Source organism: Physeter macrocephalus, chromosome 12 (genome assembly GCF_002837175.3).
Source record: "Physeter macrocephalus isolate SW-GA chromosome 12, ASM283717v5, whole genome shotgun sequence".
Taxonomy (NCBI): Eukaryota; Metazoa; Chordata; class Mammalia; order Artiodactyla; family Physeteridae; genus Physeter; species Physeter macrocephalus.
Window position 1 is genome coordinate 50,085,590 of NC_041225.1, and position 18,603 is coordinate 50,104,192.

The 18,603-nt window shown below is 38.9% G+C and overlaps 2 protein-coding genes across 4 annotated transcripts in view; one reads left to right on the forward strand and one right to left on the reverse strand.

Annotated features, from left to right (window-relative positions):
- The window catches only part of SLC30A6 (solute carrier family 30 member 6), a 70,023-nt gene that overhangs the window by 36,050 nt on the left and 15,370 nt on the right, over positions 1–18,603 (forward strand). For 2 of the 3 annotated variants that reach the window (XM_007102466.4, XM_024118913.3), the window contains one exon: positions 156–3,602. In XM_007102466.4, coding sequence (XP_007102528.2) covers positions 156–656 — 501 coding nt within the window. In that variant the 3' untranslated portion in view covers positions 657–3,602. Of the gene's footprint in view, positions 1–155; positions 3,603–18,603 lie in introns of those variants that run through there. The other variant, XR_008618873.1, reaches the window with a different exon arrangement.
- NLRC4 (NLR family CARD domain containing 4) overlaps positions 3,734–18,603 on the reverse strand; it is a gene marked incomplete at its 5' end in the record, with an annotated part of 33,086 nt that continues 18,216 nt past the window's right edge. The window contains one exon of the mRNA XM_028496909.2: positions 3,734–4,510. Within this exon, the coding sequence (XP_028352710.1) occupies positions 4,218–4,510 (293 nt within the window). The remainder of the gene's footprint in view (positions 4,511–18,603) is intronic.

Genomic DNA, 18,603 nt, shown 5'->3' on the forward strand with positions numbered 1-18,603 from the left:
AGTCTTTAAGGAATATCAAGACATTGTTTTCTCTTGTTTTAAAGAAAATACCAAGTAATGTTACAACCAAATCATAAATAAAATGTTCATTTCTAATGGAATTTTCAGTAGTATAATTCTAAGCAGTCTCTTTCATATGATTTTGTCCCTTTTAGGCTGGATCTGTTCATGTGAGAATTCGACGAGATGCAAATGAACAAATGGTTCTTGCTCATGTGACCAACAGGCTGTACACACTAGTATCTACTCTGACTGTTCAGATTTTCAAGGATGATTGGATCAGGCCTGCCTTACTGTCTGGGCCTGTTGCAGCCAATGTCCTAAACTTTTCAGATCATCACATAATCCCAATGCCTCCTTTAAAGGGTACTGACGATTCCAACCCTGTTACATCAACTCCAGCTAAACCCAGTAGTCCACCTCCAGAATTTTCATTTAACACCCCTGGAAAAAACGTGAGCCCAGTTATTCTTCTTAATACTCAAACAAGACCTTATGGTTTGGGTGTTAATCATGGACACACACCTTATAGCAGCATGCTTAATCAAGGACTTGGAGTTCCAGGAATTGGAGCAACCCAAGGATTCAGGACTGCTTTTACAAATATACCAAGTAGATATGGAACTAACAATAGAATTGGACAACCAAGACCATGATGTACTGTAATTTAATTTATTTTTATGAGGAATATTGACTCCTTGACTTTCAGTTTATTTAGTAATCCAACGTTGCATCGACTGTTCAATCATTTACTCTAATTAGTGAATAGTAGGTTTGTTCACATTTCATGAAACCAATGAAACTATATTTTTGTAAAATGTATTTGGGGCAGTGAGAACCTTCTAAATGTTATAGGCTTTAAATAGGCTTCCTTTAGAAAGCTGTTTCTCTAAATTTGAATTTTGCTATCTTTGGTTTCGTAGTTGACTGCAGTGTGATATAACACCACCTTTATAAGAGAGCCACTTGATGGAGTGGATCTGTCACATTATTAAAAATATAATACTTTCTTCAGTGAAATTTATAAACATGCTTCTTGAGTACACATTTTAGGAAAAGAAAAAGTCCATTTTAAAAGTAAAATTCTCTTTTATAGATTTTCCAAACATAATTGCTCTATTTTCCTTTGAGGTCCTCCTGAATTATGTCTTGCAAAGTAAAAGCAAACATTTTTATCAGAAATTTAAAAACATATTTTACCATCTGGCACAATTTAAAATTTTTACTTATCAGTTTTTTAATAGTTTTTCTCATTAAAAAATTTCAATACATTTGTAAGTGGCCCATCATTCTCAGAGTGTTTTATTTTGGTTAAATAAATACCAAATCCTTAGGTGATTATGCAGTGAAGGAATCCCAGTTTTCTGTCTTACATTTAACCACATACTGACATAATGATAGATTTATCTTTTTTGTCACCTTTTCATTGGTTGACTTTAATTTCTCATTTTATTAACAAAATATATCACATATATTACCAAAATAGGTGGAATTCCATACGTAGTAATACGATTTAATCTTTTTTCAAAGTTGCATGAACAATTTGAGTTTACATTATATAATTTTACCAAAACATAGTGGACCCTAGGTTATAGAATACAGTATTGTTATATCTGCATTAGGCAGTTTCTAACTTATTTTGTTTTGCTTTATTGAAAATAGTGAATCGAAGTGTGAGAATCATGTAAATTATTTTCCAAATGCAAATGTTAAGGACTTTCTAACATGGCCAGCATTACTTATAAAAAGTATAACAAGCAGCAGTCACAGATTACCTATGAGATTTTTTTTCATTTTATCATGAGTTTTATAATTAGGTTTTAAAAATGGATTTTGAGAGTGGGTTCAACTTTTCTAGAATCCAGTACTCCTGAAGATTTATGACATTTCCAGCCATCAGCAGCTATCTAGAGAAGATTTTTTTTTTTTAGATTTTGCAAGTTTCTTCAATAAACTCATCCTCTTTTAAATATGAGCAACACTCCCAAATCCTGTTTCTTTACAGTAGAATCATAAACATCTAAGAAGCCATCTCCGTCGAGCAGAATTGTAGTCATCCCGTGATAATAAGTGACCATGTCCCAAATAACTTTTGCTTGATGAGGAGTTGATCATTGTCTTTGACATCTGCAACCCTGTTCAGGCACTTGACCTGCTGAAGAAATAGAGCCCACGCTACCTTGACTGCCGGGGAAAGTGAAACTTTGTAAAATGTGATAAGGCAACCTGTTCCTTGACATTTGTCTTATGTTCTCCAACTATTACTATACCTATTATTGGTCTACTATTACAGGGTGATTTTTCCTCCATTGACCTCATCTAAACGTGAATTCGGGTCATGCATGAAATCTGAAGAACTGCCGTGTACTGAGTGATGATTAAGAGGTATGTGCTGCCATGCTATGCATGTCTTCTCCATCTCCAGGGGATTTTTAAAGTGCCCACGTACTGAACACAGTTCTGTGAGATGTTAAATGCCTATTTCCTCCTCATTTAGAGGTAACACCTGTGCAATTAATTATCTTTCCAAAGGTGCTTTGAGACCCACCTACACTATTTGAGAAGTTGCATATGGGTTCTGAAAGAATTGGCTCTACCTGCTGAAATTCAGTAATGCCAACTGCTTCAGGTGACATTGTTCCAGGCATTATTATATAAAGAAGTCTTATTTGCCAAGATCTGACCAGGTTCTGGATATGAAAATAAGAAGCTTGCCCAGCATAGGCCTAGATGTAGTAGCCTTGCTAGTAAATCTTGCCACAGAGTTACTTGAAGCTAGACAAAGAAGCAAGTTTGAATTAAGTACTTGACCCATGGTTTGTGACTAAGAGCAAGCTTCATGGAATGTGATTAATCCTGTTTGAGAAATTGCTATATTATAACGGAAAAAAACACTGGACTAGAAGACAAGAGATTTGGATTCCGATCCTCATGCTGCCACTATATAAGTAGTTTTATAACCATGGGCAAGTCCTTTAACTTCTGTGAGGTTTCTCATCTGTAAAGTTAGGGTGGGAAATGAAGTAGTTGATCTGGAAACTATCAGCTCTAAATAGTATGACTAAATCTGCAGAATATATGCCCATTTGTGAAACGGAATATTGTACCTAGTATTTCGTTTCAGTGACTACCTCAACATACAGGCCAAGTGTTACCTATGCCAATACCCGAGCCATTAATTGGAGATGCCATGAGAGCAGAGGGTAAACTACAGGTTGACACCATTTTGGTTTTTGTTTATTTCAGATTTGCCTCGACTTAAATCTGTTTAGATTAAACAGATTTTTCTTAGACTTCTTTCTTTGTGGGGAAGGATTATTTTTGGAGGTGGTGGGGAAAAGATTAGGGCAGGGTACCCTTAGCTTCCGTAGGGTACAAAATAATGGGGTCCATTTTTTCTTTCTTCCTTAATCTCTGAAGTCACAGATGGAATTACATACATGTATCAGCAACTGGTTTAGCTACTCATTCAAGCCTCTGATTTAGCTACTCATAAACTGCCAATTTTTTGCTTAACTAAAGATTGCTGATCTTTTTGGGGAGTCTGATCTGCTTCTCTGTAAGAAAATACTTTTTACATTCCAAATTGTTTGAATTAAACTGTTTGAATAAAGAATATACATGGAGTTTTCTCTCTGCTTTTAAATAATTTTGGCCTGTTCTTTATTGGTAACTTTATCCCATATTCAGCAAATGCTTGTCGAGAGTATAGTACATGCCAGGCCCTGTACTAAGTAAATGTGCATACAATATATAAATTTTGGTGACCTGCTATTCTTGAGACCAAAGGGAATACAAGGATAAACAGGAGTCCCCTTCAAGTAACTGATACTCCTAGTAGAAGTGATGGGACACCAGAACTATTTATAGATGTCAAGTTAAACTCCCTCCCATTTCCTCCTCTTCTTTGGGCTCATTTTCTTGGCATCCTCCTCTTTTCCTTCTCCTTTTTATTTGAATGATGAAACTAAGAAAGTAGATTTCCATGGAAGAGGCCAGCTAAGGAGGTGATGGTGCCACACATCATCCTGATATCAGTAAAAGAAGAAAAAGTTTAGAAGGGGTGAGTTAGGCAGACACTGAAGGATATTTTTTAGGTGTATAGTGGATTGCCATTTACTTTCAGACTCTTGGACTAGATGAGCAAAGATTTTTAAATCACCAGGCTGAAAGTAATGGGGTCCCCAGAGCATTCATGGGCTTAGGGTACCCTTTATTTAAGCAGTTACTAGTTTAAAAGCACCTTTAATAACACTGACATCATCGTCATCAAATTGCCACCCAACAAGCCTAGCTTCTTGGAGAAAAGTTAATTTGGATAACACATGGCTAAGTTTTCTGACTAATGATGCATCAGGTAAAAGTCTTTTAGTACTGAAGTCAAAAAACACCAATTGCTTAAGATTCTGAAATACACTCATGAAGGCAAGCCATCCATCACTGCTCACACAATTTCCTGCCAAATCCAGCTGTTGGAAGTTTTTCAGAGGGTTCTTTTCAAAAAATGCACCTGAATAAAAAGATAGAAATAAGGATGTTAGCTGGAAGCAAAACAGGTTTTTTGTTTTTTTAAGAGACCATGTTTGGACTAGTGCTTTGCTTAAGAAAGAAATCAGAATTCTCTGTAGTTAGAGCAGTGATTGTGAACCTGGTCCTTTATATTTACAAATTATATTTTTCCTAAAATGTAAGGGAATCTGATAAATAATAATTAGTATAGAAAACCAATATAAATGAATTATATATTTTTCCCTTTTCCTGACTCTTCCAGGAAATAGAAAATTGCATAAAAATTGAGGTATGAGAGATGCAATTAAAATATTCAGTACCTGTTTTCAAAACTGGAGTCGGACTGAGACAATATTAGGTCATTTCCTCTTCTGAAAAAGCAAACACCTAACTGTTGTTTCTTTGGGTATGGAATATTCCTAACTGTGAACTTGAGTAAGTCCCTTCAGTATCTCAAGATTTTGAGCTTTGGGCTTATTTTTAACCCTCCCTAGACTCTTCAGGAACTTCCTCTTTTCCTTACAGAATAGGGCACTCTAAAGTACCTCCTACAAAGGGAAAGTAAACATCCTAGCCATTACCATGAAATCAAAGATAACACCCTAAGGAATGGAGGAGTAAAGAAAAAGTAGGTTTCTGGGTCTGAAAGACTGCACAGAGCAAAGCCACCCCAACTGCCTGGACTGCCCGGACTGCCCGCTTCTGAGTATTATAGGAGAGGGGAATAAAGCTCTGTGTTCTGTAAGCCAAGGTGTGGTTGGGTCTTGTTACACCAGCTTAGCCTGTGCCCAGCCTAGCTCATACACAGGGCCTCACTTTCTCCTCTCTTTCTCCTTCCCATAATGAGCCCTTCTCTCTTCCTTATAGGTAACTTTCTTCCTGCTCTCTCTTATCCCTCATGTTCAAGTCCTTTCTGCCTCTGCCCTCTTTCCCATATGCTTCCCAGCGTGGCATGTGGTCAGTCAAAATATGGTTGCCAATTAGCGTGTCTGTATATAAGCCTCCTTCCCCAAAGAGCAACTTCATTTCTCCTTCCCAACTAGTAGAACAGATTTCATCACCTAAAAGGAACTTTAACAAAGAAGAATTTCAAGCCCATTCCATCCTCAGAGGGTAAGCTCTTTACGCAGGATGTCTGCCAAGCTTAAAGAACAGTATCAATAAGAGAGCTTCTTGCATAATTACTAGAATGTGCGCAAGCACAAGAACCAAGAACAAGCAATATAATCCATAATCAAGGGCATGCATTTTGTTCATTTAATCTGCAGAGGAGCAGACTACTGAGAGAAGAGGAATCTGACATTTAGAGCTGTAGGCTATACGTGGGCTGTGGAGAACACAAATGGCTCGATCCAAATTTCAGGCAGAATCTCAAATCCTCTGGGTAGAAGGATTCTGATCCTTGAAGGTTCCTACATCCTAAACAAAACTAGTGTTGCCAGAGACCACCCTGCAGTTCCCCTGACCCAGAGCTCTTACCATTTATTCATTCAGCAAACATTTTTGAGTGCCTACTGTGTACCCCGGATTGTGCTAGGTGCTGGGGATATGTAAAAGGACATACATGGTCTCTGTCTCATTGGGCTTATAATATAGTACGAAAACATACATTATAAAGTAATTACTGGCACAACATTGTAAATCAACTATACTTCAATAAAAATAAATAAATTTAAAAAAAAATAAAGTAATTAGATGGGTGTTAGGTGCTGTGGTAGGTCAGGGTGCCCTGGGAGCACACAAAGGCAATAGGCTTTGAAACTCCACTTTGTTTCCAGAGGAGTGGCAATTGGGCTTACATGCTTCAGGAGTAAGGATCCTTCTCAGGTAGTATTGAATTGCCTCCAAGGAAAGGCCCCACAAAGGAAGAGTCTATTTCTCTTTCCTCATCACCCACAGTGAACCTAACCCCCTCCCTCAGGTGCACAGAGCTTCCTATCAACTTGTGCCTCACTCTAAAATGTGAAGAGAACAGTATAGGAATACCAGACAATTGAGAACAGCCGCCAACAAGGAAGGCTGTTCCTTTGACTAAAAGCCAAACAAAAATGAGGCAACATAGAGAACAGAAAAAACGAACTTCAAAAACCTGGTTTTTTTCAGAGACCCTAAAAAGTTACTGCGTCTAACACAACAAAAATAAGATGCTATTTTTTTTTAAAGAATACAATTAGAAAACAAGAAAGAGCACTTGGAAAATTATCAGGATCCATGTGGCAGAATGATTTGGCCCAGGATTTACCACTGAGCTAGAACATGAGTACGGTCTGTGGTGGGTTTTTTGTTGTTTTTTGAGAACAGACTGGATAATGGAGTTCAGATGTGATGGCTGTCTTTTTGAGAACATGCTGGATAAGAGAGTTCAGCCTCAACCATTTAAATCAAACTATGTCATCTAAAAAAGGGTTAAGTTAGAACAGGTGAAATAGATCCCTGAGCTAGTGATGATTTCTTTCTGATAGTCCCAGATTGCTGATGGGCTAGAAACAAAATTTTGGGAGTCAGAATTTTTAAATGGCACTTAAAGCTTTAAGGTTAAATGTAATCTCTAAGGAAGAAGAGCAGAGCACCTAGGACCAAGTTTTAAGAGAAATTGGGAGCATTTAATATCTATGCAGAGGAATTGCCATTGCAAAGGAGACTGAGAAGTAACCAAGGTAGCGTGGAAGTCAAGAGAACATTTCGAAAAGGAGAGGGAGTGCTCAGTGTCAACTTTTACACAGGTAAGTGAAACACTTTGGAAATTTTCCATTGAATTGAGACACATGCAGGTGTGTAGAGAATCAGCTGGAATGAGTAGGAAGCAGAGGATGATCAGGAAGTGGAGATGTACTGAGGGTACATAAATTTTTGCCTCGAAGGGAAAGACAGGGGTTGATAGATAGCCATAGTAGGAAGATAGGAGTCAGGAAGAGTTTTATTTAAAATGAGAGAGATCTGAGCATCTTTAAAAACTGATAGATAGGGCTTCCCTGGTGGTGCAGTGGTTGAGAGTCCGCCTGCCGATGCAGGGGATACGGGTTCGTGCCCCGGTCCGGGAAAATATCCCACAAGCCACGGAGCGGCTGGGCCCGTGAGCCATGGCCGCTGAGCCCGCAGGTCCGGAGCCTGTGCTCCGCAACGGGAGAGGCCACAACAGTGAGAGGCCCGTGTACCGCAAAAAAAAAAAAAAAAACAAAAAAAAAAACTGATAGGAAAGAGTCAGTAAAGAGGGGCATAATTGGTGAAATGATGTCCTTGAACAGGAATGAGGGCAGAGCTGGGATCTGAAGCACAGCTAGAGCAGAGAGACTGCCCTTAGATAGGAGGGGAGAGACCTACTATAATGTAACAGGAGAAGGAGAGGGAAAAAAGAATCACATCCACTGTGAAATAGTGGAGGACTGGTAGATTAAGGAGAATAAAGTTTGAAATTGTTTATTTAGAGAGTGCTGTATACAGAGGCACAGTAAGATTGCCCGGAAATGTTGAGAGATTGTGTTTATTGTTTTAATGGACCTCATGTATTCAGAATTGGATAGGTCACTAATTTCACCTGTTCACTCATGAATCTATCACTTGGCCTGAGACTAAGAACATGGGTAAAAACTAGGATCTACTATGTGGTATCCCCCTATTGTACACATCTGCCGTCTTCTGACCCAGAGACACTACTAATTCTGATGTAGAGTTTATCATTCTTGTATTTTTTTAAATGTGGTTTTGACAAGCACTCTATGTCTTAAAAAATACATTGCTTAGGATATACTTTTATGGACTTTTTTGGGAGATACAATACACATACCATAAAATGCACCCTTTTAAAGTGTAACTGTAGTGGGGTTTAGTATATTCACAAAGTTGTACACTACTATATAATTCCAGGACATTTTAATCATCCCCAAGAATAAACTCCACAGTCACTAGCATTCATTCCCACCCTACCCCCGACATTGGCAACCATTAATCTACTTTGTGTTACTATAGATTTGCCTATTTTGGACATTTCATATAAATGGAGTCATACCATAATGTGGTCTTTTGTGACTGGTTTCTTTCACTTAGTATGATATTTTCAAGGTTCATCCATGTTATAGTGTATTCTAATACTTCATTCTTTTTATGGCTGAATAATACTGTATTATATGGATATATCACATTTTGTTTATCCATTCAGTAGTGATGGACATTTGGGTTGTTTCCACTTTGGGGCTATTAAACATGCTATGAACATTGCTGTACAAGTTTTTGTATGGACATATATTTTCATTTTCTCTTGGGTACCTCAGGGTGGAATTGGTAACTCTATGTTTAACCTTTTGAAGAGGTGCCAGAATGTTTTCCTAAGCAGGAAAACATTTCCTGTTACATTCCAGCCACCAGCATATGAGCATCCAATTTCTCTATGTCCTTGTCAACACTTATTACCTGTCTTATTATAACCGTCCTAGTGGGTGGCAAGAGGCATTTCACTGTGGCTTTGATTTGCATTTCCCTGATGGCTAATAATGTTGAGCATCTTTCCTGATGCTTATTAGCCATTTATGTATCTTCTTTGGAGAAATGCCTATTCAGATCCTTTGCCTTTTCTAAACATTGAGTTGTCTTTTTATCAATGAGTTGTAAGAGTTCTTTATATATTCTAGATAGTAGTCCCTTATCAGATATGTGATATGAGTAAAGCCACTGCAAACATTCATGTGCTTATGTCTCCATTTTGATTAATGAAATTATTTATGATGCTCTGTTTTTTCTTAATCAGTCTTGCTTAATTTTTATCTATTTTGTTACTCTTTTTAAAGAACCAACTTCAAGCTTTACTAATCTTTTTTAAATTGTATTTTTGTTTTCTATTTCATTGATTTACACTCATGTTTATTGTATTGGGGTTTACTCTGTTTTTCTGGCTTCTTAAATTAGAAACTTACTAATTTCCCAGCCTTCTTTTCTAATATAAGTATTTAAGACGATGAGAATTTTATTCAAGCCCTGCTTTTGCTGCATACCACAAGTTTCGTTATATAATGCTTTCTTACCATTTGCTCTAAATATTTTTGTTGAAACTTGTCACTATAAACTTGTAGTGTACCTATCTGCTAAATTGTGATTTTCCCCAGTAACCTGAGTGTAGGTACAGAAAAAGTGGAAAATTAAGGGCAATCCAGGTTTTCAGTTTTGCCAGCAAATACACTGTATCTAATTTCATACCTTTCCGCCACATCTCATTTTCTCCCTGCATCTCATTAAGTAGTCTTTCTTTATTTAGAGACTCCACCTTTCATTATACTTTCTTCTTTTCACTATTGCATCTATCACACACATCCATCACTAACTGTCATTGCCTACATTGACTTGTGATACTGTGGGCCATGAGAGTTTCAGCTATTGTGACAAGAATGTTTGCAGGATGAAGGGTGGAATTTAAACTAGGTAGGAAGGGAAGTCAAGATAGACAGGGGCTATTCAGTAAGTAGATAGTAGTGAACTCAACAGACTGGAAGTCCCAATGAAGTAAAATGAACTGGTGATGAGTCATTGAGTAACCAGGATGGAAATTTAGAAGGTTGTTTTTTGAGAATGGATTATCTGAATTTAATGTCTCAGAGGTAGAACAATTTTAAGTGGAATTATCATAATCTGATAATTCCATGCTCACAGATGGGTGAAGGAGAATGGAAGAGAAGGACGAAAGAGGAGGTTCCTGAGTGTTGCCTGAGTAGTTTCACAAAAGGAGTGAAGTCTTCTAGGTGAAAGATCAGAGTTAGAGGGTGAGAAAGTCTGTAAGACAGTTGCCAAAGGCTTCAGTGAATAAGAAAAGGTGACAAGAAGTTCAGAATTCATAGCAATAACAAAGGACAAACCATAGTCCAGTTAAATGGCCTAAGCTGCATGGAAGTAGGAATCCTTAATGAGGTTGGAGAAGGAGTGGACTAGAAGGGCAGAATGAGAATCAAGGAGAACCTGACCTTGCCTTTGAACTCTGAGAGGCATAAAAATCAAGAAAATAAAAAGTGACTAAAGAGAGCTGTAGGGGAGAACCAGGTTTCAGTTAGGACCAGGAGGTGTCTAAAACCTTTGGTAAAAAGGTACTTTTCTGAAAATACTCCCTATCTCTCCAGTGCATCTCCCCTACCCTGTATCTCATTAAATACTTCCTATGACATATTTCCTCCTTACTTCTTCCTATGTAGCCCTTATTTCATCAGACTCCCCATCTCTTATTACCAGTCTGCATTTTCTTATCCCATCTCAAGGCATATTGCATCTCATCCATCACATATACCATCACTAAATGGGGATGGGAATCCCAAAGGCAGGTCTGATCCAGGAGAGGTGTTATGGACCAGAGCCAAGAAACTTATGCTAGAGGCTTGAACAATTGGTTGGTTCAGATATAGTAAAGAGGTTGTGAAATCATACAAGTGTATTTTAGAAATTTTGGTTGATTTTATATATAAGAAAATAGCATTTACTATAATTGGGTTTCTAAGAACCCAAGCTAGCCTATATTTCATGGCAAATTGTGGAAGTGCTATAAGTTAATTTGTTCATTCATACAAAAAATATTTATTGAGTTTGGGATATATACTCAATACCAAGTCTAATGGCCTGGGCCTTTTCTCAAAGACCTCACAGTTTAGTGGGGCAGACAGACATATGAATACATTCTCTAAATTCAAATGGTAAGTGCTCTAATAAAAATAAATTGCTGTGTGTAATAATGAAAACCACTGTTTTTTTAAACCTGAATTGAATATAAGAACATTGGAAGACTGACATGTGTACTAAAGCTGAACATATGCTTACCTATAATCTTTACCTGTAATCCAAACCCACTCCTACATACATACCCAGCAGAAATGTGGCCATTTGTTCACCAAAAGATATATACAAGGTTGTTCATAGCAGCACTATTCACAATATTCAAAAACTAAAAATTACTCAAATTATCAACAGTAGAATGGGAAAATCAGTTGAGGTATGTTCACACAATAGAAGATTTTACAACAATGAGAATGAATGAACCATGACTACACATAATAATATGGATGAATTTCACACACATGATGTTCAACCAAAGAAAACACAAAAGAATACATATTACATGATTCCATTTATATAAAATTCAAAAACAGTCAAGACCAATCTATGATGTTAGAAGTCCAGATAGCAGTTACCCTTGGGAGAAGGAAGCTATAAAGCTGACAATCATCTGTTTCTTGATCTGGGTACTAGTTACATGGGTATGTGAACCTTATGAAAATTCCTTGTACTATCTACTTAGGATTTGTACACTATTCTGTGGGTATGTTATACTTCAATTAAAAAGTACAAAAACAGGGCTTGCCTGGTGGCGCAGTGGTTGAGAGTCCGCCTGCCGATGCAGGGCACACGGGTTCGTGCCCCGGTCCGGGAAGATCCCACATGCCGCAGAGCGGCTGGGCCCGTGAGCCATGGCCGCTGAGCCTGCGCGTCCGGAGCCTGCGCTCCGCAACGCAAGAGGCCACAACAGTGAAAGGCCCGCGTACCGCAAAAAAAAAAAAAAAAAAAAAAAAAAAAAAAAAGTACAAAAACAAAATGAACCCTAATTCTGGCTTCATCTGCCTTTTAACATGATTCATATTATGGAGGAAATAAATCTATTCTTCTCTTTGATGTTTATAGAGCCCAGTGGTGGAGAGGTAGAGGAGAGACCTGGAACTGAAGCCTGTTGTTTATAGAGCACATTAATATGTCTTTGGCTATGTGAAGGAAGGTCCTGACCCGAGTTTGGGCTTAGGGTGCTAGATATAATTGAATTACTCTTCATAATAACATGGAGGGATTTTTTGTTTGTTTGTTTTGGAATTGCTGGGGTCTGTAAGAGATGGTGATAGAGGAAGACAAGGTAGTTGACAGGCAACTAGAGCCTGAATTGGCAGAAATGTTCTTGCATCTCATTGGGAATGGGGAAGTGCCAATATTAAATTTAATCTGCTATTCAGAACTATCATGTAATCCCACCCTTCCCAATTACTTATAAGCATTCAGTAAATCTGCTATATCTATAATTATACTGGGGCCTTCCAGTAGAAATTAAGGATAAGTGACTGTTCTACCCATCTGAGTCACTTGGAGCAGTGGTCCCAACCTTTATGGCATCAGGGACTGGTTTCATGGATGACAATTTTTCCACGGACAGGGTAGCGGGTGTGGGTTGGTGGGTGGAGATGGCTCAGGCGGTAATGGGAGCAGTGGGGAGCGGTGGATGAAGCTTTGCTCAATGGCCCGCCCCTCACCTCCTGCTGTGCGGCCCAGTTCCTAACAGGCCGAGGACCAGTACTGGTCTGCAGGCCCGGGGGTTGGGGACCCCTGACTTGGAGGATAGGGAAAGGAATCGCTGCAGGAGGCAAGATTACACAGATCTAGAGTCACACAAGAGCAGAAATGCAGAGCCAGAAATGACCATGGAAACAGAAGCCCTGGATCCAGGATATGGATTAGAGCAGTGGGTTTTTTTTTAATAACCATTTTAAAAATTGAAGTATAGTTAATTTACAATGTTGTGTTAGTTTCAGGTGTACACCAAAGTGATTGTTCTATATGTATGTATATTTTTTCTTTTTCAGATTCTTTTCCATTATACATTATTACAAGATATTGAATATAGTTTCCTGTGTTGTACAGTAGGTCCTTCTTGCCCATCTATTTTATGTATAGTAGTGTGTATATGTTAATCCCAAATTCTCCCCCTGCCCCCGCTGTCCCCTTTGGTAACCATAAGATTGTTTTCTATGTCTGTGAGTCTATTTCTGTTCTGTAAATAAGTATTTGCATCATTTTTTTAGATTCCACATATAAGTGATATCATATTTGTCTTTCTCTGACTTCACTTAATATGATCATCTCTAGATCCATCCATGTTGCTGCAAATGGCATTATTTCATGCTTTTTATGGCTAAGTAATATTCCATTGTATATATGCACCACATCTTTATGCATTCATCAGTCAATGAACATTTAGGTTGCTTCCATGTCTTGGCTCTTGTAAATAGTGCTATGAACACTGGGGTGCATGTATCTTTTTGAATTAGAGTTTTCTCAGGATATATGCCCAGGAGTAGGATTGCTGGATCATATGGTAACTCTATTTTTAGTTTTTAAAGGAACCTCCATACCGTTTTCCATAGTGGCTGCACCAACTTACATTCCTACCAACAGTGAAACAGGGTTCCTTTTTTGGATAAGTGGTTTTTTTTAAGCTTCAGGGTATCTCCTCCTTTAGAGGAACATGAGATGAATTTAATGGATTGCAATTAGCATTTGTTTTAAGTGAAATTGGATAGATAGAAAGAATAGAAAATAACAGAGTGTATCACACATAGCAAAAGATAATTACTTTCTGTGAAACTTTAAAAATGTATATGTAGGGCTTCCCTGGTGGCGCAGTGGTTGCGCGTCCGCCTGCCGATGCAGGGGAACCGGGTTCGCGCCCGGTCTGGGAGGATCCCACATGCCGTGGAGCGGCTGGGCCCGTGAGCCATGGCCGCTGAGCCTGCGCGTCCGGAGCCTGTGCTCCGCAACGGGAGAGGCCACAACAGAGGGAGGCCCACATACCACACACACACAAAAAAAAATGTATATGTACACGTGTATTGGATCATGAGATAAAATGTATTTTTAAAATGTGGGTCCTAGTCAAAAAAAGTTCGAAAGACTCAGGACAAGAGGCTTAAAACAACCATCTAGGTTACGTGTAGGGGTGCAGAAGAGGGAGCATAAGGAGACTATTTCACCAAGAAGGAGATATGTCAGCTTGGTCTTAAAGGACTATAGGAGGAGCTGAAGGACTTCCTTGAGGGAGTGCATATACAAAGGCATTTCTGGGGACTAGCAAAAGTTCCATGAGGATGGAACCTCACATAGGTGGGGAGGCATGCAGAAGATGAAGGTGGAGAGGAAGGTGTATTGAGACTCTGTTATAAAGGGTCTTATACATCAAAAGCGAGCAGGTTATATTTTATTTTGCAGGCCAAGGAAGATCTTTTTTAAAGGAAAATGACCCTAGCATCTGGTTCCCCTTGAAGCCCCCTAGAGGATAATGATCATAGTACCATTTATTGAGCATATACAGTGGGTCAGTGGTGAACTTCTTAATATGCATTAGCTCAATTACGGATTAGCACAATAATCTCTCATAATGGTAGACATAATTTTCCTCATTTGACAGATGACCAAACTGAGGCTCAGAGACTTCACGTTGCTGCAGACCATACATCTAGCAAGCGGAAGGGATGGGCAGGTCTGTCTGACTCCAAAACAAATGCATCTAACCACTTCATAATGATGGAGCCTCTAGAGGGGCCTGACAGATAGCAGTCTCATCACCTGGCTAGAGACCAAAGGCAGAGAACGCTTGGCTTTCACTCTTCAGCTTATGCCTCAAGCCCAAGCAGACTGCTTTTTATACCTCTGGGAGGTGGAGGAAATGGCTGGAGGGGAGCCATGCCAGCACCTACACTCTCTCCCTCCTTTAATCAACTCTTCTGTCTCTAACCCTTTTCCTGCTTCAGTATGATAACCTTCTGATGTCCCTGTTTATAAAACAGGGATAATAATGTTATGTTTTATTAGACATATAATGATAATTCCACAAATTCTTTTTAAAAACACTTTGAGAACAAATTAGCGACTACTACTGAGTGTTCATTTAGTCATTTTTTTCACTTGCATTTTGGGGTACATCATAACAGCTAAATTTCCAAGAGTCAGCTGTCTTCTGTTAAGTTTAAACTTCTCATTTACCTATGGAGGTGATTAGGCACTAGGCTATTAAAGTAAAATGGCAAATTACTGCCTAGCTTAGTTCTTAATAAAACACACCATCTCCTTCTCTGGTCTCGATGGCCAGCCTCAGAAGTGGTCAAATTAAGGAACTACCTACTAAAAGATTTGAAAGATAGTAAAAGGTCTTTACCTAAAAATGCCTCCCCCACCTGTAATTCTGATTCTACACACGTCCCAACAGCCTCCTTGAAGAAAAGACATATCCTTTCCAACTTGCTTTAGGTATGAGGTTACCTGAGAGGGATTATTTATTAGGTAACTAATTAGTCTGTCACAGAAGCCACCTGCTTCCAATGTCAACCGGAATGGCAGGAAAGCCTGAAAGAATGACAGCCAAGATGATATGATTTGGTGGGTTAAGAAAAGTGAGTGGGTAGAGGAGATCGAAGTGGAGTTAGAAATTAAGGGAAGGAAAGATCCATAACTTGGAACACCACTAAGAAAGGCAAAACCTTTGGGCAGGCCTCTCCAGGAGACTCCGCAAGACCAGCAGTCATGTGGCTGACAGGGTCTTGGTGCTCCAGCCAGGTGTCAGGCCTGTGCCTCTGAGGTGGCAGATCTGAGTTCAGGACATTGGTCCACCAGAGACCTCCCAGCTCCGTGTAATATCAAACGGCGAAAGCTCTCCCAGAGATCTCCATCTCAACACTAAGACCCAGCTCCACTGAACAACCAGCAAGCTACAGTGCTGGACGCCCCATGCCAAAAACTAGCAAGACAGGAACACAACCCCACCCATTAGCAGAGAGGCTGCCTAAAATCATAATAAGGTCACAGACACCCCAAAACACACCTGCAGACACGGTTCTGCCTACCAGAAAGACAACATCCAGCCTTATCCACCAGGAAGCCTACACAACCCACTGAACCAAACTTAGCCACTGGGGGCAGACACCAAAAACAACAGAAACTATGAACCTGCAGCCTGTGAAAAGGAGACCCCAAACACAGTAAGTTAAGCAAAATGAGAAGACAAAGAAACATACAGCAGATGAAGGAGCAAGGTAAAAACCCACCAGACCAAAAAAATGAAGAGGAAATAGGCAGTCTACCTGAAAAAGAATTCAGAGTAATGATACTAAAGATGATCCAAAATCTTGGAAACAAAATGGAGAAAATACAAGAAATGTTTAACAAGAACCTAGAAGAACTAAAGAGCAACAAACAATGATGAACAGCACAATCAATGAAATTAAAAATTATCTAGAAGGAATCAATAGCAGAATAACTGAGGCACATTTAAAGTGACGAAAGAGAAAAACCTACAACCGAGATTACCCAGCAAGCATCTCATTCAGGTTTGATGGAGAAATTAAAACCTTTACAGACAAGCAAAATGAAAAGAATTGAGGACAGTTTTAGAGACTTCTGGGACAACATTAAACACACCAACGTTTGAATTATAGGGGTCCCAGAAGAAGAAGAGAAATGATGGGAGTATACATATTCATAATTACCTTAGATGTAAATGGATTAAATGCTCCCACCAAAAGACATAGACTAGCTGAATGGATACAAAAACAAGACCCGTATATATGCTGTCTACAAGAGACCCACTTCAGACCTAGGGACACATACAGACTGAAAGTGAGGGGATGGAAAAAGATATTCCATGCAAAGGGAGATCAAAAGAAAGCTGGAGTAGCAAGTCTCATATCAGACAAGATAGACTTTAAAATAAAGACTATTACAAGAGACAAAGGACACTACATAATGATCAAGGCATCAATCCAAGAAGATATAACAATTGTAAATATTTATGCACCCAACACAGGAGCACCTCAATACATAAGGCAAAAGCTAACAGCCATAAAAGGGGAAATCGACAGTAACACAATCATAGTAGGGGACTTTAACACCCCACTTTCACCAATGGACAGATCATCCAAAATGAAAATAAATAAGGAAACACAAGCTTTAAATGATACATTACACAAGATGGACTTAATGGATATTTATAGGACATTCCATCCAAAAACAACAGAATACACATTTTTCTCAAGTGCTCATGGAACATTCTACAGGATAGATCATATCTTGGGTCACAAATCAAGCCTTGGTAAATTTAAGAAAATTGAAATTGTATTAAGTATCTTTTCCGACCACAATGCTATGAGAGTAGATATCAATTACTGGAACAAAAATCTGTAAAAAATACAAACCTGTGGAGGCTAAATAATACACTGCTTAATAACCAAGAGATCACTGAAGAAATCAAAGAGGAAATCAGAAATTACCTAGAGACCTATGGCAATGAAAACACGACAACTCAAAACCTACGGGATGCAGCAAAAGCAGTTCTAAGAGGAAAGTTTATAGCAATACAATCCTACCTCAAGAAACAAAAAAACATCTCAAATAAACAAAGTAGCCGGGCTTCCCTGGTGGCACAGTGGTTGAGAGCCCGCCTGCCGATGCAGGGGACACGGGTTCGTGCCCTGGTCCGGGAAGATCCCACATGTCGCAGAGCGGCTAGGCCCATGAGCCATGGCCACTGAGCCTGCACGTCTGGAGCCTGTGCTCTGCAACGGGAGAGGCCACAACAGTGAGAGGCCCACATACCGCAAAAGGGAAAAAAAAAAAAAAAACGTAGCCTTACAGCTAAAGCAATTAGAGAAAGAAGAACAAAAAACCCCCAAAGTTTGCAGAAAGAAAGAAATAATAAAGATCAGATCAGAAATAAATGAAAAAGAAATGAAGGAAACGATAGCAAAGATCAATAAAACTAAAAGCTGGTTCTTTGAGAAGATAAACAAAATTGATAAACCATTAGCCAGACTCATCAAGAAAAAAAGGGAGAAGACTCAAATCAATAGAATTAGAAATGAAAAAGGAGAAGTAACAACTGACACTACAGAAATACGAAGGATCATGAGAGATTACTACAAGCAGCTATATGCCAATAAAATGGACAACCTGGAAGAAATGGACAAATTCTTAGAAAAGCACAACCTTCTGAGACTGAACCAGGAAGAAATAAAAAATATAAACAGACCAATCACAAGCACTAAAATTGAGACTGTGACTAAAAATCTTCCAACAAACAAAAGCCCGGACCAGATGTCTTCACAGGCGAATTCTTTCAAACATTTAGAGAAGAGCTAACACCTATCTTTCTCAAACTCTTCCAAAGTATAGCAGAGGAAGGAACACTCCCAAACTCATTCTAAGAGGCCACCATCACCCTGATACAAAAACCGGACAAAGATGTCACAAAGAAAGAAAACTACAGGCCAGTATCACTGATGAACATAGATGTGAAAATCCTCAACAAAATACTAGCAAACA